General features: G+C 53.0%; 2 protein-coding genes across 2 annotated transcripts in view; both read left to right on the top strand.

Annotated features, from left to right (window-relative positions):
- Positions 1-6,141: 6,141 nt before the first annotated feature.
- LOC137324071 (uncharacterized) lies at positions 6,142-25,568 on the top strand (the record flags this gene model as incomplete). The annotated part of the gene is made up of 5 exons (XM_067988238.1): positions 6,142-6,381; positions 21,684-21,741; positions 24,331-24,516; positions 24,597-25,203; positions 25,373-25,568. Coding segments are annotated over exons 1-5 (1,287 nt in total), but the record flags the coding sequence as incomplete, so codon positions are not given.
- LOC137323417 (NAD(P)(+)--arginine ADP-ribosyltransferase 1-like) overlaps positions 23,595-27,134 on the top strand; it is a 67,764-nt gene continuing 64,224 nt past the window's right edge. The window contains exon 1 of the mRNA XM_067986893.1: positions 23,595-23,839. The gene's annotated coding sequence lies outside the window, so the exon portion shown is untranslated. The remainder of the gene's footprint in view (positions 23,840-27,134) is intronic.

Below are 27,134 nucleotides of genomic sequence, written 5' to 3' on the forward strand. Positions count from 1 at the left end.
CTGAACACAGAGAGCACTGACTGCAGTCACTACTGAAAGTGTCAATAATTGAACACAGAGAGCACTGACTGCAGTCACGACTGAAAGTGTCAATAACTGAACACAGAGAGCACTGACTGCTGTCACGACTGAAAGTGTCAATAATTGAACACAGAGAGCACTGACTGCTGTCACTACTGAAAGTGTCAATAATTGAACACAGAGAGCACTGACTGCAGTCACTACTGAAAGTGTCAATAATTGAACACAGAGAGCACTGGCTGCTGTCACTACTGAAAGTGTCAATAATTGAACACAGGGAGCACTGACTGCTGTCACTACTGAAAGTGTCAATAACTGAACACAGAGAGCACTGACTGCTGTCACTACTGAAAGTGTCAATAACTGAACACAGAGAGCACTGACTGCTGTCACGACTGAAAGTGTCAATAACTGAACACAGAGAGCACTGACTGCAATCACTACTGAAAGTGTCAATAACTGAACACAGAGAGCACTGACTGCAGTCACTACTGAAAGTGTCAATAACTGAACACAGAGAGCACTGACTGCAGTCACGACTGAAAGTGTCAATAACTGAACACAGAGACCACTGACTGCAGTCACTACTGAAAGTCTCAATAACTGAACACAGGGAGCACTGACTGCAATCACTACTCAAAGTGTCAATAATTGAATGCAGAAAGCACTGACTGCTGTCACTACTGAAAGTGTCAATAATTGAACACAGAGAGCACTGACTGCAGTCACGACTGAAAGTGTCAATAACTGAACACACGGAGCACTGACTGCAGTCACTACTGAAAGTGTCAATAATTGAACGCAGAAAGCACTGACTGCTGTCAGTACTGAAAGTGTCAATAACTGAACACAGAGAGCAGTGACTGCAGTCACTACTGAAAGTGTCAATAACTGAACACAGAGAGCAGTGACTGCAGTCACTACTGAAAGTGTCAATAACTGAACACAGAGAGCACTGACTGCAGTCACTACTGAAAGTGTCAATAACTGAACACAGAGAGCACTGACTGCAGTCACTACTGAAAGTGTCAATAATTGAACGCAGAAAGCACTGACTGCTGTCACTACTGAAAGTGTCAATAACTGAACACAGCGAGCACTGACTGCAGTCACTACTGAAAGTGTCAATAATTGAACGCAGAAAGCACTGACTGCTGTCAAGACTGAAAGTGTCAATAAATGAACACAGCGAGCACTGACTGCTGTCACTACTGAAAGTGTCAATAACTGAATACAGGGAGCACTGACTGCTGTCACTACTGAAAGTGTCAATAACTGAACACAGAGAGCACTGACTGCAGTCACTACTGAAAGTGTCAATAACTGAACACAGAGAGCACTGACTGCAGTCACTACTGAAAGTGTCAATAATTGAACGCAGAAAGCACTGACTGCTGTCACTACTGAAAGTGTCAATAACTGAACACAGCGAGCACTGACTGCAGTCACTACTGAAAGTTTCAATAACTGAACACAGAGACCACTGACTGCAGTCACTACTGAAAGTGTCAATAACTGAACACAGAGAGCACTGACTGCAGTCACTACTGAAAGTGTCAATAACTGAACACAGCGAGCACTGACTGCAGTCACTACTGAAAGTGTCAATAATTGAACGCAGAAAGCACTGACTGCAGTCACTACTGAAAGTGTCAATAAATGAACAGAGAGAGCACTGACTGCTGTCACTACTGAAAGTGTCAATAATTGAACACAGGGAGCACTGACTGCAGTCACTACTGAAAGTGTCAATAATTGAACACAGAGAGCACTGACTGCAGTCACGACTGAAAGTGTCAATAAATGAACAGAGAGAGCACTGACTGCTGTCACTACTGAAAGTGTCAATAACTGAATACAGGGAGCACTGACTGCTGTCACTACTGAAAGTGTCAATAACTGAACACAGAGAGCACTGACTGCAGTCACGACTGAAAGTGTCAATAATTGAACACAGAGAGCACTGACTGCAGTCACTACTGAAAGTGTCAATAACTGAACACAGAGAGCACTGACTGCAGTCACTACTGAAAGTGTCAATAACTGAACACAGAGAGCACTGACTGCTGTCACTACTGAAAGTGTCAATAACTGAACACAGCGAGCACTGACTGCAGTCACGACTGAAAGTGTCAGTAATTGAACGCAGAAAGCACCGACTGCTGTCGCTACTGAAAGTGTCAATAACTGAACACAGAGACCACTGACTGCAGTCACTACTGAAAGTGTCAATAACTGAACACAGAGAGCACTGACTGCAGTCACTACTGAAAGTGTCAATAATTGAACGCAGAAAGCACTGACTGCTGTCACTACTGAAATTGTCAATAACTGAACACAGAGAGCACTGACTGCAGTCACTACTGAAAGTGTCAATAATTGAACGCAGAAAGCACTGACTGCTGTCACTACTGAAAGTGTCAATAACTGAACACAGAGAGCACTGACTGCTGTCACTACTGAAAGTGTCAATAACTGAACACAGAGAGCACTGACTGCTGTCACTACTGAAAGTGTCAATAACTGAACACAGAGAGCACTGACTGCTGTCACTACTGAAAGTGTCAATAATTGAACACAGATAGCACTGACTGCTGTCACTACTGAAAGTGTCAATAACTGAACACAGAGAGCACTGACTGCTGTCACTACTGAAAGTGTCAATAATTGAACACAGAGAGCACTGACTGCTGTCACTACTGAAAGTGTCAATAATTGAACACAAAGAGCACTGTCTGCTGTCACTACTGAAAGTGTCAATAATTGAACACAGAGAGCACTGACTGCTGTCACTACTGAAAGTGTCAATAACTGAAAACAGAGAGCACTGTCTGCTGTCACTACTGAAAGTGTCAATAACTGAACACAGAGAGCACTGACTGCTGTCACTACTGAAAGTGTCAATAATTGAACACAGAGAGCACTGACTGCAGTCACTACTGAAAGTGTCAGTAATTGAACGCAGAAAGCACCGACTGCTGTCACTACTGAAAGTGTCAATAACTGAACACAGGGAGCACTGACTGCAGTCACTTTTGAAAGTGTCAATAAATGAACACAGAGAGCACTGACTGCTGTCACTTCTGAAAGTGTCAATAAATGAACACAGAGAGCACTGACTGCAGTCACTTCTGAAAGTGTCAATGACTGAACACAGAGAGCACTGACTGCAGTCACTACTGAAAGTGTCAATAACTGAACACAGAGAGCACTGACTGCAGTCACTACTGAAAGTGTCAATAACTGAACACAGAGAGCACTGACTGCTGTCACTACTGAAAGTGTCAATGACTGAACACAGAGAGCACTGACTGCAGTCACTACTGAAAGTGTCAATAACTGAACACAGAGAGCACTGACTGCAGTCACTACTGAAAGTGTCAATAACTGAACACAGAGAGCACTGACTGCAGTCACTACTGAAAGTGTCAATAATTGAACACAGAGAGCACTGACTGCAGTCACTACTGAAAGTGTCAATAACTGAACACAGAGAGCACTGACTGCTGTCACTACTGAAAGTGTCAATAACTGAACACAGGGAGCACTGACTGCTGTCACTACTGAAAGTGTCAGTAATTGAACGCAGAAAGCACCGACTGCTGTCACTACTGAAAGTGTCAATAACTGAACACAGGGAGCACTGACTGCAGTCACTTTTGAAAGTGTCAATAAATGAACACAGAGAGCACTGACTGCTGTCACTTCTGAAAGTGTCAATAAATGAACACAGAGAGCACTGACTGCAGTCACTTCTGAAAGTGTCAATGACTGAACACAGAGAGCACTGACTGCAGTCACTACTGAAAGTGTCAATAACTGAACACAGAGAGCACTGACTGCAGTCACTACTGAAAGTGTCAATAACTGAACACAGAGAGCACTGACTGCTGTCACTACTGAAAGTGTCAATGACTGAACACAGAGAGCACTGACTGCAGTCACTACTGAAAGTGTCAATAACTGAACACAGAGAGCACTGACTGCAGTCACTACTGAAAGTGTCAATTAATTAATTCCCAAATGCACTCATCTGGGTGCCTGAAATCAATTTCTGTGAAGCACTCCCACAGAGAAGGACACAATCCGGGAGTTAAATATAAAAACCCAAATCTCCATCTCGGCAGCAGTCGGCCCTGGCCAAATATACTGGACAGAAAACACAACACACATTATAATAAACACTGGGTGAAATCTTCAAACTGAACCCATTCATTAATCGAACAAAAGCCAAGCCTAAACCTAGGAGAAACCACCATCAATATTTCCCAGCTCTTCACTCCACAGAAACACAGGGAAGGATTTAATACAAAGGCTTCACTTTTGTACCTGCCACAACACACTGTAAAGAGCAAATTCAGGTAGACTTAAACAGGTTTACCGAAAAATAAAACTGACAGACTACTTCAGCGATCCACTGACAAATAAACATTCAAACCACCGTCAGAATGGACTGCACAAAATAAACGGATAGACCCTGAAATTTTAAACTTCATCAAAAAAACACAATCGGAAATAGAAAATAATCTCCACTTCCAAATACAAACAAAACTTCACCAGAAAAGAAAGAAACAACCCAGATATCTTCATAAAACCAGCAGGTCAGGGCAGCAGTACAGTTATCATGGACAGGCAGCAGTACAGTTATCATAGACAGGCAGCAGTACAGTTATCATGGACAGGCAGCAGTACAGTTATCATAGACAGGCAGCAGTACAGTTATCATGGACAGGCAGCAGTACAGTTATCATGGACAGGCAGCAGTACAGTTATCATGGTCAGGCAGCAATACAGTTATCATGGACAGGCAGCAGTACAGTTATCATGGACAGGCAGCAGTACAGTTATCATGGACAGGCAGCAGTACAGTTATCATGGACAGGCAGCAGTACAGTTATCATGGACAGGCAGCAGTACAGTTATCATGGACAGGCAGCAGTACAGTTATCATGGACAGGCAGCAGTACAGTTATCATGGACAGGCAGCAGTACAGTTATCATGGACAGGCAGCAATACAGTTATCATGGACAGGCAGCAGTACAGTTATCATGGACAGGCAGCAGTACAGTTATCATGGACAGGCAGCAGTACAGTTATCATGGACAGGCAGCAGTACAGTTATCATGGACAGGCAGCAGTACAGTTATCATGGACAGGCAGCAATGCAGTTATCATGGACAGGCAGCAGTACAGTTATCATGGACAGGCAACAGTACAGTTATCATGGACAGGCAGCAATACAGTTAAAATGGACAGGCAGCAATACAGTTATCATGGACAGGCAGCAATACAGTTATCATGGACAGGCAGCAGTACAGTTATCATGGACAGGCAACAGTACAGTTATCATGGACAGGCAGCAGTACAGTTATCATGGACAGGCAGCAGTACAGTTATCATGGACAGGCAGCAGTACAGTTATCATGGACAGGCAGCAGTACAGTTATCATAGACAGGCAGCAGTACAGTTATCATGGACAGGCAGCATTACAGTTATCATGGACAGGCAGCATTACAGTTATCATGGACAGGCAGCAGTACAGTTATCATGGACAGGCAGCAGTACAGTTATCATGGACAGGCAGCAGTACAGTTATCATGGACAGGCAGCAATACCTGTTTGAAGCACACAGACAACTAAATAACCACTACACTAAGTTAACAAAACCAATCTATGAGGAAACGCAAAAAGAAATTGAAAACATATTAACACAACTGAAGAAAGCCAAACACACCAATCAGAAACAGTTTGAATACCTGAGGGGGGAGCAAGCACAGCCCAGAATGTTCTACGTACTGCCCAAAATACTCAAGCACCCGGACACACGGTCAGTACCAGGAGAAATCCCACCACAGAGACCCCTGGGTCGTGATTTTAGCATGGCGGAGGGAGGTCAGCGGGTGGGTAAATAGTCGTGTGGGTCACCCAGAAATCTTTTCTGCATGTCGGTTTGAGCAATCGCAACTGAATTGAAAGCCCTTAATTTTACTTCTGTGTTTCGCGTCTCCAAACTGACCAGTGGGTGTACTGCGTGCCCGTGTGATGAGCTGGGACCTGGAGTATTTAAAGGGGCCATTGCAACCATGGATTTTGAAGGAGAAAGGATGAAAATTGAAAAATGCGGCATCACAGGTCGAAGGCAGCACCCCGTTTGAGCGGCTCCTCCCTTGAGTTGCTACGGGCTGGGGTCAGAAGCAGGAGGGAGGTCCTCTGCCCGGCTGACCAGAGGAAACGACCTGCTTCTGCCACCAAGAAGGCCTGGCTGGGCCTGGTGGAGGAGATCAGCAGCAGGAGCACGGTGCCCAGGTCTTGGGTGCAGTGCATGAGGCGAGTTAATGACCTAACCAGGTCCGGAAAAGTGAGCACAGTTACTGATTCCCCCACATCCTGTGGTGTACATTACCCCCCCTCTCACTCTGTCCTGCCAAGCCTCCTCCATCACATCACTCCTCACTCCCACTTAAGTCTCATCATCAACTTACCTTCACTTTCTGAGCACTTCCTCACCTCCCTATTTGTGAACCCACTGCCATCATAACCCCAGCCAGGGTCAGAAAAATTACCATAAAACGGACAGAACGCAATAGAAAGTGTGAGCCAATCAGAAGTGGCAGACCCCAGAGAAACATAAAACTTGAGAAATGCAGATACGAACGTGAGGGGGCGACCATCCTTCTGCCCACACACCCCCTACCCTACCCTACCCTACCCTACCCTAACCCTAACCCTAACCCTAACCCAAACACCCTAAACCCAACACCTCCCACCCGCAATCCCCCCCAAACCCTGATCCTACCCCAGACCCTGACCTGTACCCGAACCTTAACCTCAAACTGTCATCCTAAAATACCCCCAAACTAAAACCCACCTCTCACCCCCCAACCCCACCCCAAAACTACTCCTAACCCTAATCCTAACTACCCTGAACCCCAAGTCCAATCCTAACCCAGCCCCTAATCCTTGACCCTAACCCCTCAGTGCCATTAGAACAAAAAATGAAGACAAAACTATCACCAGACATTTCATGGAACATGGTGTGAAGTCCCTGGAAATCGGGCCTTGAAACCAGCATTAATTGGACACCCCAGAGGGGAAAAGAGGAGAGCGAGTGAGACAATGGATTGCTAAACTAGAACCCTGCAACAAATGGCCCAACCAGAAACCCCTTAACCTCAAAATAGGGTCTGAACATGACTATAATATTAAACAGGACCCTACTAGTAACAGAAACCACACTGCCCCAACTATAAAGCCCCAAGCCCCTAAAGCAAAATCATAAACCCTCATCGAACCCTTAAAACATAACCACTGAGCTCTACCCTCACAATGGATGACCTCACAATCCTAAGCATCTGCGCCCTGACCCCTAAACCCAAAACACTAATTTTACCACTTCCACTGACCTGGTACATGTCCCTTACCCCAACCACTAATACCAAAATCTAATCTCAATAAAGCTCACAACACTTACACAAAGAGAATTACCCGAACACAGTGAGGCATAATCCAGGATCATTCTGGCCCTGACCCAAACCCTGGGGGTGATTTTCGGAGGCAAATGCATTGGGGGTGGGGGCGGGGGTGGGGCGGGGGTGGGGTGGGGGCGGGGTGGGGTGGGGTGGGGGCAGGGGCAGGGGCGGGGGCGGGGGTGGGGCGGGGCGGGGTGGGGGCAGGGGCGGGGCGGGGGCGGGGGCGGGGGCGGGGGCGGGGGCGGGGGCGGGGGCGGGGGCGGGGGCAGGGGCGGGGTGGGGTGGGGGCAGGGGCGGGGTGGGGTGGGGGCAGGGGCGGGGTGGGGTGGGGGCAGGGGTGGAGGCGGGGGTGGGGCGGGGGCAGGGTGGGCGGGGGCAGGGGGTGGGGTGGGGGTGGGGTGGGGTGGGGTCGGGGTGGGGGCGGGGGCTCCGAAAATTGCGGAAATCCCATTCGGGTTCAGAATCCGGCTCCAACCCGCCGGCTTCCGAGTTTCCCAGGAACCACCTGTGTCTGGCAATTAAAGCCGGCGAGATGACATTCAGGTCCTTGAGGCACTTTACCTGTGACAGATGAAGGGATTAGAAAGATTTTTAACTTACCTGGACGGCTTCTGATTCACGCCTGGTGAATCAGGACCAGATCAGGAAAAAAGAAACTCAATAAATTAAATAAAAAACCATGGCAGTGAAAATACTGAATGAACCTGCCTTTGAAACCTGCTCTGATGTCCAAAGTCTTCCACTCCGATGTCCCACTCTTCACCCTCCCGATGTTCCCCCGATGTCCCCTCTTCACCTCCCAATCTTCCCCCGATGTCCCCCTCTTCACCCTCCCGATGTCCCCCTGATGTCCCCCTCTTCACCACCCGATCTCCCCCCCAAAGTCCCCCTCTTCACCACCCGATCTCCCCCCTGAAGTCCCCCTCTTCACCACCCGATCTCCCCCCTGAAGTCCCCCTCTTCACCCTCCGATCTCCCCCCGATGTCCCCCTCTTCACCCTCCGATCTCCCCCCGAAGTCCCCTTCTTCGCCTTCCCGATCTCCCCCCCAAGTCCTCCTCTTCACCCCTGATCTTCACCCGATGTCCCCCTCTTCACCCCCGATCTCCCCCCGAAGTCCCCCTCTTCCCCCCGAAGTCCCCCTCTTCCCCCCGAAGTCCCCCTCTTCCCCCCGAAGTCCCCCTCTTCACCCCGATTTCCCCCTCTTCAGCCCCCGGTCTCCACCCCGATGTCACCTCTTCACCCCCGCTCTTCACCCAATGTCAACTCTTCACCCTCCCGATCTTCCCCCGATGTCACCGTCTTCACCCTCCCGATCTCCCCCCTGATGTCCCCCTCTTCACCCCCCGATGTCCCCCCGATGTCCCCCCGATGTCCCCCTCTTCACCCCCCGCTCTTCACCCAATGTCACCCTCCTCACCCTCCCGATGTCCCCCCTGATGTCCCCTCCTCACCCTCCCGATCTTCCCCCGATGTTCCCCCTTTCCGCCCCGAACTTCCCATCCCTCCCCGATCTTCCCCGCTCCCCCCTGATCTTACCCCCAACCTCGGTCTTCCGTTCCATCACCAGATCATGTCTGGCTCTCTCTCTTTCTCGCCCCCCCCCGTCGTGTTGCAGCTCCTGATGTCAGCCGGCCTGTCAATCAGACTAGCTGCTGGGCGTGAAACCCGGAGAGGACGTTAACCGCGATCAAACAACGAGCGATCGTGTCGGAAACGGTAAGTTTGGTTCATGCGGGTTTGCATCGTGCCCACTCCCATACCCGAACCCCAAAATCCCACTCCCAGACCCGAACCCCAAGATCCCACTCCCAGACCTGAACCCCAAAATCCCACTCCCAGACCTGAACCCCAAAATCCCACTGCCAGACCCGAACCCCAAAATCCCACTCCCAGACCTGAACCCCAAAATCCCACTCCCAGACCTGAACCCCAAAATCCCACTGTCAGACCCGAACCCTAAAATCCCACTCCCAGACCTGAACCCCAAAATCCTACTCCCAGACCGGAACTGCAAAATCCCACTCCCAGACCCGAACCCCAAAATCCCACTGCCAGACCTGAACCCCAAAATCTCACTCCCAGACCTGAACCCCAAAATCCCACTCCCAGACCTGAACCCCAAAATCCCACTCCCAGACCTGAACCCCAAAATCCCACTCCCAGACCTGAACCCCAAAATCTCACTCCCAGACCTGAACCCCAAAATCCCACTGCCAGACCTGAACCCCAAAATCTCACTCCCAGACCTGAACCCCAAAATCCCACTGCCAGACCTGAACCCCAAAATCTCACTCCCAGACCCGAACCCCAAAATCCCACTCCCAGACCTGAACCCCAAAATCTCACTCCCAGACCTGAACCCCAAAATCCCACTCCATGGGCTCGATTTTAGCGTCGGGTTTCCGGCGGGTTTCCAGCGGGGGGGCCCCGAAAATCCCGATATCCGGTCACGTGACCGGATCGCGCCGAAATCCCGGCCAGTTCCGGGTACTGCGCTGACGTGCGGGGCTGCGCGCGCAGGCCCCGCTGGTGGGAATCCCGCAGGCAATTAAAGCCAGCGGGGTTCCACTTGAGAGTACTTACCTTGCTTGTTGAGGTCATTAAATGAGCTGAAGCAGCTGTCAAAAGAGGAAGTGTGGGATTTTAGGTTCAAGGCAGTGAGTTTCCCACACTGGGGGAAACAGTCTCCCTTCAACCGGTCGTGTTGCAGCCAGCAGCCTGTGGCAGGTGCCAAGGTGCGCTCCACGGGGGAGAGCCCTCACCCACGCAGGAGGCCACCGCGTCACATAGGGCAACCCCTGCCCTCCACCACCCCCCGCCAAGCCAGAGGACAGACTGATACGAAACTGCAGCCCTAGTGCGAGGAACCACCTACCTACCCTGCACAACCCCTCAGACCAACACCTGCCAGATGGGTGGTGTGTGGACACCCTCGGAGGACGAAGAGCATGACCAGCCCCAGCAGCCTCGCAGTCCACGCCGTCCGCCGCAGAGACGTGGAGCCCCCCAACACGGTGTTGTTGCACGCCCACCTGCACAGCAGGAGGGAGGGCTACCGCAGGGAGAGACCCATCGCAGAGGGCACTACCCTCGCCACAGGGTCCACAGACCGAGGCGCAGCTCCCCGGACCTCTCCGAGCAGCAGTGCACAGGGAGGCGCAGATTCACTCGACATGTAGTCGTGGAGATCTGCAGCCTCTTTCATGCCGAGCTGCTCCTGGCTGGCCCCAGCACCAACTGCTTACCTGTCGCTGGCAAAGTCACCACTGCCCTCCACACCTTCTCCTCCGCATCCTTCCAGGGTGCAGCCGGGTACACCGCCGATGTCTCTCAGTCGTCTGCGCGGAAGAGCCCTGCAAATACACCTGCACCTACTCTGCAGTAACACGATGGGTGGCATCAGTGGTGGGTCCTCATAGTGATACCCAGGAGCGGGCATTATTGGACACAACGGACAGGATTCGCGGAGACATGGCAGTGGTGGTGTCAATATAATGTGTGCTGTTTGTTGCTCTGAAATTCAATATTGGTAACACCCATGACAAACCCTCAGACACCCTTGTGCACCCCCTTCATGCTCACGACACGTTTGCCTTACGCTGCCTACTGCACATATGTGATGCATGCCCTGTGGCTGCAGCACAGGTGGTGGCAGGTTGAGTGAGGCTGGCCGTGAGGGAGATGCACGAGAGGGTGAGTATGGGATGGAGCAATGAGATTGTATGAGGATTGGGTTGCGTGTTAGTGGCGGGGTGAGTACTGGCGAGGTGAGTAAGTTCGCTGATGATGCAAAAATTGGTAGGGTGGTAAATAGCGAGGAGGATAGCCTCAGTCTGCAGGATGATATAGATGGGTTGGTCAGATGGGCGGAACAGTGGCAAATGGAATTTAACCCGGAAAAGTGCGAGGTGATGCACTTTGGAGGGACTAACAAGGCAAGGGAATACACAATGAATGGGAGGACCCTAGGCAAGACAGAGGGTCAGAGGGATCTTGGTGTGCAAGTTCACAGATCCCTGAAGGTGGCGGAACAGGTAGATAAGGTGGTAAAGAAGGCATATGGGATACTTGCCTTTATTAGCCGAGGCATAGAATATAAGAGCAAGGAGGTTATGATGGAGCTGTATAAAACACTGGTTAGGCCACAGCTGGAGTACTGTGTGCAGTTCTGGTCGCCACACTACAGGAAGGATGTGATCGCTTTGGAGAGGGTGCAGAGGAGATTCACCAGGATGTTACCAGGGCTGGAGCGCTTCAGCTATGAAGAGAGACTGGGAAGATTGGGTTTGTTTTCCTTGGAGCAGAGGAGGCTGAGGGGGGACATGATTGAGGTGTACAAAATTATGAGGGGCACAGATAGGATGGATACTAAGGAGCTTTTTCCCTTCGTTGAGGGTTCTATAACAAGGGGACATAGATTCAAGGTAAAAGGCGGGAGGTTTCGAGGGGATTTGAGAAAGAACTTTTCACACACTTGGGGAAACAGTCTCTCTCCAACCAGGCGTGTTGCAGCCAGCAGCCTGTGGCAGGTGCCAAGGTGCGCTCCACGGGGGAGAGCCCTCACCCACGCAGGAGGCCACCGCGTCACATAGGGCAACCCCTGCCCTCCACCAACCCCCGCCAAGCCAGAGGACAGACCGACACGAAACCGCAGCCCCAGTCCGAAGACCCACCCACCTACCCTGCACAACCCCTCACACCAACACCTGCCAGATGGGTGGTGCGTTGACATCGTCGGAGGACGAACAGGATGACCAGCCCCAGCAGCCTCGCAGTCCACGCCGTCCGCCTCGGAGAGGTGGGGCCCCCCAACACGGTGCTGCGGCACACCCACCTGCACAGCAGGAGGGAGGGCAACCGCAGAGAGAGATGCGTCGCAGGAGGCACTACCCTCCGCACAGGGTGTACAGAGCGAGGCTCAGCTTCATGGACCTCTCCGAGGAGCAGTGCATACGGAGGCTCAGAGTCAATCGCCAGGTAGTCGCCGACATCTGCAGCCTCCTTAACGACGAGCTGCTCCCGGATGGACCAAGCAGCATCTTCCTACCTGTCGCCGTCAAAGTCACCACTGCCCTCAACTTCTTCGCATCCGGATCCTTCCAGGGTGCCACCGGGGACATCACCGGGGTCTGTCAGTCCTCTGCACACAAGTGCATAAGGCAGGTCACCGATGGGTTGTTCCGCAGGGCCTCGCACTACATCAACTTCGCCATGGACGAGCGCAGCCAGATGGAGAGGGCGGTTGGATTCCATGCCATGGCCGGCTTCCCACGGGTGCAGGGTGTAATCGACTGCACCCACATCGCAATACGGGCACCTCCGCATGAGCCAGGGCTGTTCATCAACAGGAAGGGGTATCACTCCATGAACGCCCAGCTCATCTGTGACCACCGCCAGAGATTCCTACACGTGTGCGCCAGATACCCTGGCAGCTGCCACGATGCCTTCGTCCTCAGGGAGTCCGCCGTCCCGCCCATCCTGCAGGCACCCAACGCCGGCAACGGCTGGCTCCTCGGCGACAAGGGGTATCCCCTCCACACGTGGCTCATGACACCTCTGAGGAACCCCATCACCGAGCCGGAGCGTCGGTACAATGACAGCCACACTGCTACCAGGTCTACAATTGAGCAGACCATAGGGCTTCTCAAGATGCGCTTCAGGTGCCTTGATCGTTCTGGGGGAGCGCTGCAATACACACCATTCAGAGTGGGACGAATCATAGTTGTCTGCTGTGCCCTGCACAACATGGCCCAACAGAGAGGGGTGCCGCTGGAGGAGGCCCCATGCACATCCGCCACCCACATTGAGGAAGGCGAGGGTGAGGAGGAGGAGGAGGAGGAGGAGGCGGAGGAGGAGGACGCGCCAGAGGATGTTGGACGACCCATGCGCCGAGCCGCGACTCACCGGGATGGTCGCCGGGCCAGGGACGCACTCATACGTCAACGGTTCTCCTAGAGTCAGACACTGCGAGGCGCTCGCATCTCCTCACCTGCACATGCGAGCGGCCATACCAGCCCCCTCCACTGAAGAGTGCTGCCAGTAATCCTGCACCCACAGCAGTGTGCCCAATGGGTGGCAGCAGGTGTTCGCCGTCATGATGGCCTCCACGGAACGCAACTATTGCACAGGCCGCGGAAGAATGGACGAGAGGTGGCAGGAGTGGTGAGAATAGACTATTTAATATCTCCAATGTGACATTATATTAAAAAAAATACAAATTAATAAACACCCTGGTGTATTCCCTTTGTGATTATAAGGCCTTTGCAATTCTTCTCCGGGAACCCCTACGTGGTGCTACCCCTGTGGCTCCAGCAGAGGTAGTGGCAGGTTGCTCCTGTTCATGCCCTGACCGGGTAGATGCTTTTGGCGGACGGCCCTGGGTTTCGGTGCCCGTGAGGGCACCTCCACAGACTGCTCCTCCTGCACCGGGGCAGGGGCAGACTCGGCCACCTGGAGAGGAGGCACCATTGCGGGTACTGGTTGAGAGGTGGGCAACGGGTGGGACGTGGGGGCGCCTTGAGAGGCATCCCCGCTTCCATGTCCCCGGTCACCATCATCCCTCTCTTGGCCTCGGCCCACATCACCCCTTCCACCCTGCTGGACGGCAGTTTGGATGGCATGTGTGAGGCCTTGCAAGGCCACCTCTAGTGTATCCCTCAGCCTGTTGATGGCGGCGGAATGTTGCTCACCCTGAATCCGTACAGACGTTGTCAGGGCCTGCATGGACTCGATCTGGAGCTGTGCGTGACGCTCGAGGGAGGCCAGCCTGTCCTCCACCGCAGACAGTCCCGCACCTACCCGCGACACTGTGTTGCCGGTACCCTCCTGTGTCTGCGCCACCAATGCCCACATGCAGGAGGTGGACTCCTCCATCGCCTGCGCTATTGTGGACAATGCGCGCGGCACCTCTGCCAGTACCTCAGCAATTAGCTGGTGGCCCTCGACGACTCTCCTTTTCACTGGTGGCCCCCTGGGTTCAGCATCTGGGTCCGGCTGAGCAGAGCCTGGAGATGAGTGCTCCCTCCGTCGCGGACCCTCCGCGGCTGCCCCTGCCACCAGGGTCTGCTCATGCTCACTCGTGCGCGGTGACTCACCAAGTAGTTGGCGAGGGGGACCCACCGAGGTGCGTGTCTCTGCGCTGGTGGATGGTTGGCTCTGATGTGACGATGCACCCTCAGAGACCGCCATGTCCTCTGAGGAATCGCCCTCCACGCTCGCTTCACCCAAAGACGGACCTGCAAGAGAACAGAGGGCACTTTGAGGCATGTGGACCAACTTGACAGTGCGCCTGATGGCAGGTGATGAGACGGTAACTCGCGATCATGGGTGTTGAGTGTCAGCTTTCCCTTACCGGCCGTTTCGGCAGCGACACACTCGCCATCGGCCACCGACAGGCAATGTCACGTGCGGGCGAGGTCGAGCGCCTCCACCTCTGCGTCGGTGAGCTCCACCACTTGCGGCGGCCCACCTCCGATGCGTGCCCTTTCCCGATCGTTCTTGCTTCTCTTCTCCTGTGAAGGCAAAACACAGATGTGTGAGTGGGTGCGTATTGCATCGTGAGACGCATCGAGCATCGGTGTGGTTGGGTTGAGCGTGGCGCGGAACGGATGGGAGGATGCGTGGGCCACGTGCCCATCCCATTGCATGGGGATTGGGGTGTGTGGTAGTGTTCGGGTGGGGTCAGGGACGGTGGGTACTTGCGTGCACGGCGAGGATGGTGAATGAGTGGCTGTGAGGACTGCTGATGGAGCGCAGTGGTGGCTGTGCAGGAGGGGGTTGTGATCTGTTTGGCATGATGGTGGGGACGGGCTGTGGGAGGGTGCGTTGGTGTACTCACCTTGCCAGACCTAGTCAGGTCATTGAAGCGCTTGCGGCACTGCTCCCAAGTCCTTGGGGTGTTGCCCCTGCTGCTCACCTCCGCTGCCACCTCTGCCCATGCCTTCCTGGTGGCGGCGGCAGGGAACTTGCGCCCATCCTCTGGGAAGAGCGTTTCCCTCCTCCTCCTCACGCCCTCCAGCATCAGCTGCAGTGCCAGGTCTGAAAAACGGGGCGCAGCCTTTCCCCTTTGCTGAGCCATTGTCTCAAACCGCTTGCTTGCAGCAGGAGGGCCTTTGGGAGACTGCCCCTTTAACTGGAGCTCCTACATCGCGTCGACGGTACTGCACATGCGCAGCCGGCCGGCACGCAGCTGGGGAGCGCAGAACCCGGAAGCAGGGCTTAATCAGGTCAATTATCCCGCGATCGCGTGGGGGACGCACACGATTAGCCGTCCGCGTTTTCCACGCTCCCGGAGGACCACCTGCTGGGAACCCGCAGGCCTGCTAAATTCGAGCCCCTAGACCTGAACCCCAAAATCCTACTCCCAGACCTGAACGCCAAAATCTCACTCCGAGACCTGAACCCCAAAATCCCACTCCTGGACCTGAACCCCAAAATCCCACTCCATGGGCTCGATTTTGGCATCGTGTTTCCAGTGGGTTTCCAGCGGGGCAGCTCCGAAAATCCCGATATCCGGTCACGTGACCGGATCGCGCCGAAATCCCGGCCACTTCCGGGTACCGCGCTGACGTGCGGGGCTGTGCGCGCAAGCCTCGCTGGTGGGAATCCCGCAGGCAATTAAAGCCAGCAGGGTTCCACTTGAGTGTACTTAACTTGCTTGTTGAGGTCAGTTAATGAGCTGAATCAGCTGTCAAAAGAGGAAGTGTGGGATTTTAGGTTCAAGGCAGTGAGTTTCCCACACTGGGGGAAACAGTCTCTCTCCAACCAGGCGTGTTGCAGCCAGCAGCCTGTGGCAGGTGCCAAGGTGCGCTCCACGGGGGAGAGCCCTCACCCACGCAGGAGGCCACCGCGTCACATAGGGCAACCCCTGCCCCCCACCACCCCCCGCCAAGCCAGAGGACAGACCGACACGAAACCGCAGCCCCAGTCCGAGGAAACACCCACCTACCCTGCACAACCCCTCAGACCAACACCTGCCAGATGGGTGGTGCGTTGACATCCTCGGAGGACGAACAGGATGACCAGCCCCAGCAGCCTCGCAGTCCACGCCGTCCGCCGCAGAGACGTGGAGCCCCCCAACACGGTGCTGTTGCACGCCCACCTGTACAGCAGGAGGGAGGGCTACCGCAGAGAGAGATGCATCGCAGAGGGCACTACCCTCGCCACAGGGTCCACAGACCGAGGCGCAGCTCCCCGGACCTCTCCGAGCAGCAGTGCACACGGAGGCGCAGATTCGCTCGACATGTAGTCGTGGAGATCTGCCGGCTCTTTCATGCCGAGCTGCTCCTGGCTGGCCCCAGCACCAACTGCTTACCTGTCGCTGTCAAAGTCACCACTGCCCTCCACAACTTCTCCTCCGCATCCTTCCAGGGTGCAGCCGGCTACACCGCCGATGTCTCTCAGTCGTCTGCGCGGAAGAGCCCTGCAAATACACCTACACCCACTCTGCAGTAACACGATGGGTGGCATCAGTGGTGGGTCCTCATAGTGATACCCAGGAGCGGGCATTATTGCACACAACAGACAGGATTCGCGGAGACATGGCAGTGGTGGTGTCAATATAATGTGTGCTGTTTGTTGCTCTGAAATTCAATATAGGTAACACCCATGACAAACCCTCAGACACCCTTGTGCACCCCCTTCATGCTCACGACACGTTTGCCTTACGCTGCCTACTGCACATATGTGATGCATGTCCTGTGGCTGCAGCACAGGTAGTGGCAGGTTGAGTGAGGCTGGCCGTGAGGGAGATGCACGAGAGGGTGAGTATGGGATAGAGCCATGAGATTGTATGAGGATTGGGTCGCGTGTTAGTGGCGGGATGAGTACTGGCGAGGTGAGTAGGTGGAGGTAAGATGAGGATGGGGTTTGAGTGGGTATGAGGGGTCATGTGACAGAGTAGTGTTGGCGGTGCCGAAGGAGATGTGGGGTGGGGGCAGTGTTGTGGCAGACGGAGTGTAGGGGAAAGACTACGTGTTCTCACTGTGGCTGACCTACTGAGGTCATTGGAGCGCTCCTGCACTGTATGCAGGCGGGCGATATGTTGGTGGTGCAGGTGACCCCCTCTGCCACCTCGAGCCAGGCCTTCTTGGTGGCAGAGGCTGGCCGCTTCCTCCCGCCCGCCGGGTGGAAGATCTCTGTCCTCCCCCTCCTCCTCACCCCATCTGATGATACCTGGGGTGAGGCATCATTAAACTGGGAGCAGCCTTCCCCCTGGGCTGCTCCATGCTGCAATTTGTCCCATTGGTTGCAGCATCTGTCAGTGGAGGACTGCCCCTTTAACTAGAGAGCCTCCAGTTGACAGATCGTACTGCGCATGCGCAGCCCGACCGACGCGCAGACCAGCGCCGTGGACCCCGGAGGAGCAGGTAATTGATTCCTATTAGTGGGTTGCCTGCTACGATCGCGTGGGCAACCCACTAATTTCACCGAGCGTGTTGACCACGCTCCCGGAGGACCACCCGCTGGGAACCCGCAGGCCTGCTAAATTCGAGCCCCTAGACCTGAACCCCAAAATCTCACTCCTCGACCCGAACCCCAAAATCCCACTCCCAGACCTGAACCCCAAAATCCAACTCCTAGACCTGAACCCCAAAATCCCACTCCCAGACTCGAACCCCAAAATCTCACTCCCAGACCCGAACCCCAAAATCCCACTCCCAGACCCGAACCCCAAAACCCCACTCCCAGACCTGAACCCCAAAATCTCACTCCCAGACCCGAACCCCAAAATCCCACTCCCAGACCCGAACCCCAAAACCCCACTCCCAGACCTGAACCCCAAAATCTCACTCCCAGACCCGAACCCCAAAATCCCACTCCCAGACCCGAACCCCAAAATCCCACTCCCAGACCCGACCCCCAAAATCCCACTCCCCCACCTGAACCCCAAAATCCCACTCCCAGACCCGAACCCCAAAATCCCACTCCCATACCCGAACCCCAAAGTCCCACTCCCAGACCTGAACCCCAAAATCCCACTCCTAGACCTGAACCCCAAAATCCCACTCCCAGACCGGAACCCCAAAATCCCACTCCCAGACCTGAACCCCAAAATTCCACTCCTAGACCTGAACCCCAAAATCCCACTCCCAGACTCGAACCCCAAAATCCCACTCCCAGACCTGAACCCCAAAATCCCACTCCCAGACCTGAACCCCAAAATCCCACTCCTAGACCTGAACCCCAAAATCCCACTCCCAGACCCGAACCCCAAAACCCCACTCCCAGACCTGAACCCCAAAATCTCACTCCCAGACCCGAACCCCAAAATCCCACTCCCAGACCCGAACCCCAAAACCCCACTCCCAGACCTGAACCCCAAAATCTCACTCCCAGACCCGAACCCCAAAATCCCACTCCCAGACCCGAACCCCAAAATCCCACTCCCAGACCCGAACCCCAAAATCCCACTCCCCCACCTGAACCCCAAAATCCCACTCCCAGACCCGAACCCCAAAATCCCACTCCCAGACTCGAACCCCAAAATCCCACTCCCAGACCTGAACCCCAAAATCCCACTCCCAGACCTGAACCCCAAAACATAATCCTGAGCCATAAACCTCAACACCCCAAAACCCAACCGATTACATTTACTATCTTCCCCTGACGCAGAATATTCCCTTAACCCTAACTCCTAATGCAAACCTCCCCGTGGGACTAATCTCACCCTGCAATACTTAAATAAACTGTAACCCCTGAGCAAACAGCTTTTCTAAAGGGAGTCATCGGCCCCGATATTAGCGGGGAGGTGAGATGGCAGCGGCGGGGGGGGGTGGGGGGGCGGGTGGGGGAGGGGGGGGGCGACTGGGCGTGTGCGTAACCCGCCCAATAAAATCTGTCCGTTCCCCACACTTAACGTGGTTTCTGGGTGTTCCCATCGTCAACCTGCGCAGCGGGCGGCCTGCGCACCCACATCACGGGCTGTCAGCTGGAGGAGCCCGATTTAAAGGGGCAGTCCTCCAATGGCTGCTCCTGGAGCAAACACCCACACACCACAATGGAGCAGACCGGGGGAAAGGCTGCTCCCAGATTTACCGATGCCTCACTCCAGGTCCTACTGGATGGGGTGAGGTGGAGGAGGGATGTCTTCCACCCGGCGAACGGGAGGAAGTGACCTGTCCCTGCCACTGAGAACGCCTGGCTCGGGGTCAGAGGAGGTCACCAGCAGCAGCAACGTCTCCCGCACCTGGCTCCAGTGCAGGAAGCGCTTCAATGACCTAACCAGGTCAGTCAAAGTGAGTACACTGACTCATTCTCCTGCACTCCGTCTTCCACATCACCGCCCCCACCCCCCAACTCATTCTGCACTGCCCACACTACTCTATCACATCACTCCTCACACCCATTCAAACCTCATCCTCAACTTACCTGCACTTCCTCACCTCCCCAGTACTCATCCCACCACTACCACTCAACCCAATCCTCATACAATCTCATGCCTCTGTCTCATACTCACCCTCTGATGCATCTCTTTCACGGTCAGCCTCACCCAAACCAATGCATTCAGCGGTTGGCCACGTCACCATCACTCACTCGTGCCTCTCTACTTTCTCCCCTTATAGGAGAGGAGAGCCCAGAATGCACGGGAGAGGGTGAAGACCGGAGGGGGGGCCGTAACATCAGGTCGTCCCTCACCGACGCGGAGCAGGAGGCTCTTGAAGTGAGCCACACCCTCGAGTGCCTGTCCGTCGGGGACGCCGAGACTGCCACCCGACAAACGGCTGGTGACAGAACTTTAACATTCAGCACTCACAATAGCAATTGACTTCTACATATTATACGGGGTATTAGGGATGGGCAATAAATGCTGGCCTTGCCAGCGATGCTCACATCCCATGAACAAATAAAAAAAAAGTAGTTGGAAGCGAAAGGCAAAAGTTTTGTGAGCACAAAGGGGATGCACAAGGTTTGTCATGTTTTTTATTTATATTTGCTTTTTGTTAAATGGACATTAAATATTATTATTGTCACCACTACTGTCACGTCTTGGCCATTCTTGACTGGCTTAAGGCCCTTTCATGCGGTTCACCATGAACTCCCACACTTGATGTCACCCATTGGGTCACCCTACAGTGGGTGTATGTGAAGTTGCACATTTATCTTGTGCAGGGTGGGGGAGGGGGCAGTGTGGCCGCTGCTCTCTCCAGGTGGTGTGAGGACTGGACTCTTCACACTGTCTGATGTTAGGAGAACCGTTCAGATATCAGTGACTCCCTGGACTCACGAGCAGCCAGGTGAGCCGCTGTTCTGCCCATGGGTTGCTCCTCCTCCTCCGCCTCCACCTCCTCCTCCTCCTCCTCCTCAATGTGGGTGGCAGATGTGGATCAGGCGTCCTCAAGTGGCACCCCTCTCTGTTGTGCCATGTTTTGCAGAACGATCAAGGCACCTGAAGCACATCTTGAGCAGCCCTATAACATGCTCAATTGTAGACCTGGTAGCGATGTGGCTGTCGTTATAACGATGCTGTTGCTCGGTGATGGGGTTCCTCAGAGGTGTCATGAGCCACGTGTTCAGGGGGTATCCCTTGTCCCGAGGAGCCAGCCCTTGCGGGTGTTCGGTGCGTGGAAGAGGGGCGGGATGTTGGATTCCCGGAGGATGAAGGAATCGGGGCAGCTGCCAGGGAATCTGGAGCACACGTGAAGGAATCTCTTGCGGTGGTCACAAACAAGCTGAGTGTTGATGGAGTGATAGCCCTTCCTGTTGATGAACAGTCCTGGCTCGTGTGGAGGTGCTTGTATTGCTATATGGGTGTAATCGATTACACCCTGCACCCGTGGGAAGCCAGACACAGCGTGGAATCCCACTGCCCTCTCCGTCTGGCTGAGGTCGTCCATGGGGAAGTTGACGTATTGCGAGGCCCTGCAAAACAAGCCGTCGGTGACCTGCCTTATGCACTAGTGTGCAGATGACTGAGAGATCCCGGCGATGTCCCCGGTGGCACCCTGGAATGACCTGGAGGCAAAGAAGTTGAGGGCAGTGGTGACTTTGACAGCGACAGGTAAGGGGACGCTCGGTCCAGCCGGGAGCAGCTCGGTATGAAGGAGGCTGCAGATGTCCGCGACTACCTGGCGACTGACTCTGAGCCTCTGTATGCACCACTCCTCAGAGAGGTCCAGGAAGCTGAGCCTCGGCCTGTAGACCCTGTGGCGAGGATATTGCCTCCTGCAATGTTGTTCTCTCTTGTGCAGGTCCCTGTGGTGCACTGTGTTGTGGAGCTCCAGGTGGCGGAGGTGGACGGCGTGCCTGGTGAGGCTGGTGATGTTGCTCGTCCTTGGATGGAGTGGTGAATGCAGCCATCGTGCCCCCCCATCCTGACAGTGTGAGTTTGAGGGGGTCCACAAAGTAGGTTAATGTGTTTGCACAGCAGAGTTTAGGGTATAAATTAATAATTTTGAGTGGAAAGTCAAAGGTGTTGCAGCCAAAACTTTGTCTGAAGTGACAGAGTGCCCTGCTGCAATAAATGAGGTTTCCCCCCACTGTCAAATAATCCTTTACATCTCCCACTGGCTACTGGCTGAAACACGTCTGCTCCAACAGGGAGTATTTCCCACAGCATGGGAAACACGCTGAGGATCCTTCAAAATTACACCCCTGCCGAAATGTACCTTAACTATCTGGCAAAGTATGTAAATGATCATCCCACCGGCTGGTGGGATTCCTGCATTCGGGAGGTCCGCGCACACACCTGAACACGTCACTGGGGAACCCGGAAATCAGCGGGTTGGAGCTGGGATCCAAACCCGCTCCACCATCCGAAAATCAGCACCGGGTACCGGGACCAAACTCATGTACATTAAATCCGGACAGAGATTAAAGTAACCAGGTATTGGTAAGAGAAACAGAACAAGTAATTATAAAAATGAGGTAAATGGGTGTGGTAAACTCCAATACAACAGAAAGTCCAGCAATAAATGAACACAAGCAGGGACAACTCCCTCTTACCTCCCCCTGACCCAGAGTCCTCATGCTAATTCCCTGAAAGGGAAGGTGGTAGATGTCGTGTAAATGGATTTGATAAAATATCTCACAGGAGGCTTGTTAAAAAATGTTGGTACAGTGTATGAGAGGGGATTTTACAGTGTGGAGAGAAAGTTGGTTGATGGACAGGAAACAAAGGCTTAGTTCAGAGTGGAGAAGGGTTGAAAGTGGAGTAATCCAGGGAACACTTTTCCTCGCAAATATATCGATGGTTTGGTCTTGGGTATAGGAAGCATCATTTTGAAATTTCCGAATTACACAGAAGTAGGATGGTTTGTAAAAGGTTTCAGGATGACTAAACCGGAAAGTGGAATGGGCTGACAGGAGGAAGATGTGGATAAATGTGAGGTGACCCATTTTAGGAAAAAACATAGAGCACAAGAGTAAAGAAGTAATGATGAATTTATAGAAAAGGTTCGTCGGACCACAGTTAGAGCATTGTGTGCAGTGTTGGCTGCTCCATTATACGAAGGACATTAAGATCAGAAGGAGTGTACAGTGTAGATTGATCAGGGACTTCTTTTTTCATTGACAGAGCCAAGAGTCGAGTGAATTGATTCTTTTTTGAAATGATGATAGAATGAACAGGGAAAGGTTGTTTTGTCTGGTTGGGGAGTTAGTGCTGAGGGGTCCTGAGAGTGAGGAGAGAGCTTCGGAGAAATGTCTTTACTGGGGGTTGTTGGAGCAGGGAATGCTTTGACACAGGGAATGGTCGAGGCCGAGATCATTTAAAGGGAAAAGTGGATAAATACTTGCAGCAGAGGAAGATCCAGGACTGTGGGGAAAGTGGTTGGGGCACTACTTGTGAATTGCTCTGGTGAAAAGCAAACACATATACAACGGGATGAATGCACTCCTGTGTAGTAACCTTCTCCGGTTTTAAGGGACACATCTCACTGGAAATCTTTCAGGGGTGGCCCTTTTAAACTGCTGCAGACTGAGAAATCCTGAGTCAGCATACAAGTTTCTGTCTCACAAGCAGTGCCTTCCACATGATTGGCATTGCCCGATTTAAATTAGACAGACCCTGGAAACTCTGCCAGGCTCAGCCCGCTTGACAGCAGGCGGTTGCAAACTGTGCCCCACCCTCTTATACTTGGGCTTCTGCCTTTTCCAGCAGGACAGCAATTGGTTGAGGCCAGTTAACAGAACACAGGCATGAACCACAACTATAACTTTGGATCTAGTGAGCTAGTGTTACTGTGGACAGTGATTGAAGGGCACCCAGAAACACATTATAATTAACCACAGGGAGACTGCTGCACTCAAACAGGGTGGAAGTGCTTCACAAGAGTCCAGATCAATAAGTGGCCTTCGACACTCAACCAGTTTTAACAACAGCCAGACTGAAGGAACACAGTGAACAGTAAGTTAATCATTTTATTCCCAGGCACAGTTAGGTTCACTCAAGTGATTTCACAGAGTCTGACAAACTTTCCTTGTGTTCAAAACATACTGGGGTATATATCTCTTGTGCTGTAGAGCATCAACAAACCTTTTTTGCACTTTGCCCAGTTTTCTTTTGACCTGTGCCCTGTTCCTGTGTCTGATTGATTCTGTGCCCTATGCCTGTGTGTGTGTGTGTGTGTATGTGTGTGAGAGAGAGACTCTGTGTGTGCACCTCTGTGAGTATGCCTGTGTGTATGTGTGTCTGTATATACCCGAGACTGTGCCCTCTGACTGTGTGTGAGTTTATGGCCTGTACATGTGTGTATATGAGACTGTGTGTGCAAATCTGTGCTCTTTGCCTATGTGTGTGTAAGACTGAGACTGTGTGCGTGTGTGTGCGTGTGAGTCTGTGCCCTGTGAACATGTTTGAGTCTGTGCCCAGTGAGAGTGTATGTGTGTGTGTGTGAGTCTGTGCCCTGTGTGTGTGTACATGTGTGTGTCTTTACCTGTGCGTGTGTGTGTGTGTACCTGTGTGTGCGTTTGTACCTGTGTGTGTGTGTGTGTACCTGTGTGTGTGTCTGTACCTGTGTGTGTGTTTGTGTGTGTGTATGTGTGTATGTCTGTACCTGTGTGTGTTGTGTGTGTGTGTCTGTAGCTGTATGTGTGTGTCTGTCCCTGTGAGCATGTGTGTATGTGTGTGTCTGTACCTGTGCACGTGTGTGTGTCTGTACCTGTGTGTGTGTGTTTCTGCATGTGTGTGTGTGCTTGTGTCTGTACCTGTGTGTGTGTTTCTGCATGTGTGTGTGTGTGTTTGTGTCTGTACCTGTGTGTATGTGTGTGCATGTGTGTCTGTACCTGTGTGTGTGTATGTGTGTGTGTGTGTCTATACCTCTGTGTGTGTGTGCCTGTACCTGTGTGTGTGTGTTTGTGTGTGTATCTGTATCTGTACCTGTGTATGTGTGTGTGTGTCTGTACCTGTGTGTGTGTTTGTGTGTGTCTGTACCTGTGTGTGTGTCTGTACCTGTGTATGTGTGTGTGTCTGTACCTGTGTGTGTGTTTGTGTGTGTCCGTACCTGTGTGTGTGTGTGTGTGTGTGTGTGTCTGTACCTGTGTGTGTGGTGTGTATCTGTACCTGTGTGTGTTTGTGTCTTTGTGTGTGTGTGTGTGTCTGTACTGTGTGTGTGTTTGTGTGTGTGTCTGCACCTGTGTGTGTGTGTCTGTACCTGTGTGTGTGTTTGTGTATCTGTGTGTGTGTTTGTGTGTGTGTCTGTACCTGTGTGTGTGTGTTTGTATCTGTGTGTGTGTTTGTGTGTGTGTCTGTACCTGTGTGTGTGTTTGTGTGTGTGTGTCTGTACCTGTGTGCGTGTTTGTGTATGTGTGTGTCTGTATCTGTACCTGTGTGTGTGCGTGTTTGTGTATGTGTGTGTCTTTATCTGTACCTGTGTGTGTGTGTGTGTGTGTGTATGTGTGTGTCTGTATCTGTACCTCTGTGTGCGTGTGTGTGTGCGAGTCTGTACCTGTGTGTGTGTGTGTGTGTGTGTATGTGTGTGTCTGTATCTGTACCTGTGTGTGTGTGTGTGTGTGTGTGTGTGTGTATGTGTGTGTCTGTATCTGTACCTGTGTGCGTGTGTGTGTGTGTATGTGTGTGTCTGTATCTGGACCTCTGTGTGTGTGTGGCTGTCTGTACCTGTGTGTGTGTGTGTGTATGTGTGTGTCTGTATCTGTACCTCTGTGTGTGTATGTGTGTGTCTGTATCTGTACCTCTGTGTGTGTGTGGTTGTCTGTACCTGTGTGTGTGTGTGTGTGTGTATGTGTGTGTCTGTATCTGTACCTCTGTGTGTGTATGTGTGTGTCTGTATCTGTACCTCTGTGAGTGTGTGTGAGTCTGTACCTGTGAGTGTGTGTGAGTCTCTTCCCTGCGAGTGTGTGTGAGTCTGTGCCCTGTGAGTGTGTGTGAGTCTGTGCCCTGTGAGTGTGTGTGAGTCTGTGCCCTGCGAGTGTGTGTGAGTCTGTGCCCTGTGAGTGTGTGTGAGTCTGTGCCCTGTGAGTGTGTGTGAGTCTGTGCCCTGTGAGTGTGTGTGAGTCTGTGCCCTGTGAGTGTGTGTGAGTCTGTGCCCTGTGAGTGTGAGTGAGTCTGTGCCCTGTGAGTGTGAGTGAGTCTGTGCCCTGTGTGTGAGTGAGTCTGTGCTCTGTGAGTGTGTGTGAGTCTGTGCCCTGTGAGTGTGAGTGAGTCTGTGCCCTGTGAGTGTGTGTGAGTCTGTGCCCTGTGAGTGTGAGTGAGTCTGTGCCCTGTGAGTGTGAGTGAGTCTGTGCCCTGTGAGTGTGAGTGAGTCTGTGCTCTGTGAGTGTGTGTGAGTCTGTGCCCTGTGAGTGTGAGTGAGTCTGTGCCCTGTGAGTGTGTGTGAGTCTGTGCCCTGTGAGTGTGTGTGAGTCTGTGCCCTGTGAGTGTGTGTGAGTCTGTGCCCTGTGAGTGTGTGTGAGTCTGTGCCCTGTGAGTGTGTGTGAGTCTGTGCCCTGTGAGTGTGTGTGAGTCTCTTCCCTGCGAGTGTGTGTGAGTCTGCGCCCTGCGAGTGTGTGTGAGTCTGTTCCCTGGAGTGTGTGTGAGTCTGCGCCCTGCGAGTGTGTGTGAGTCTGTTCCCTGGAGTGTGTGTGAGTCTGTTCCCTGGAGTGTGTGTGAGTCTCTTCCCTGCGAGTGTGTGTGAGTCTCTTCCCTGCGAGTGTGTGTGAGTCTCTTCCCTGCGAGTGTGTGTGAGTCTGTGCCCTGCGAGTGTGTGTGAGTCTGTGCCCTGTGAGTGTGTGTGAGTCTGTGCCCTGTGAGTGTGTGTGAGTCTGTGCCCTGTGAGTGTGTGTGAGTCTGTGCCCTGTGAGTGTGTGTGAGTCTGTGCCCTGAGTGTGAGTGAGTCTGTGCCCCGTGAGTGTGTGAGTCTGTGCCCTGTGAGTGTGTGTGAGTCTGTGCCCTGTGAGTGTGTGTGAGTCTGTGCCCTGTGAGTGTGTGTGAGTCTCTTCCCTGTGAGTGTGTGTGAGTCTCTTCCCTGCGAGTGAGTGTGAGTCTGTGCCCTGTGAGTGTGTGTGAGTCTCTTCCCTGTGAGTGTGTGTGAGTCTCCTCCCTGTGAGTGTGTGTGAGTCTGTGCCCTGTGAGTGTGTGTGAGTCTGTGCCCTGTGAGTGTGTGTGAGTCTGTGCCCTGAGTGTGAGTGAGTCTGTGCCCTGTGAGTGTGTGTGAGTCTGTGCCCTGTGAGTGTGTGTGAGTCTCTTCCCTGCGAGTGTGTGTGAG

Source organism: Heptranchias perlo, chromosome 7 (genome assembly GCF_035084215.1).
Source record: "Heptranchias perlo isolate sHepPer1 chromosome 7, sHepPer1.hap1, whole genome shotgun sequence".
Lineage (NCBI taxonomy): Eukaryota > Metazoa > Chordata > Chondrichthyes > Hexanchiformes > Hexanchidae > Heptranchias > Heptranchias perlo.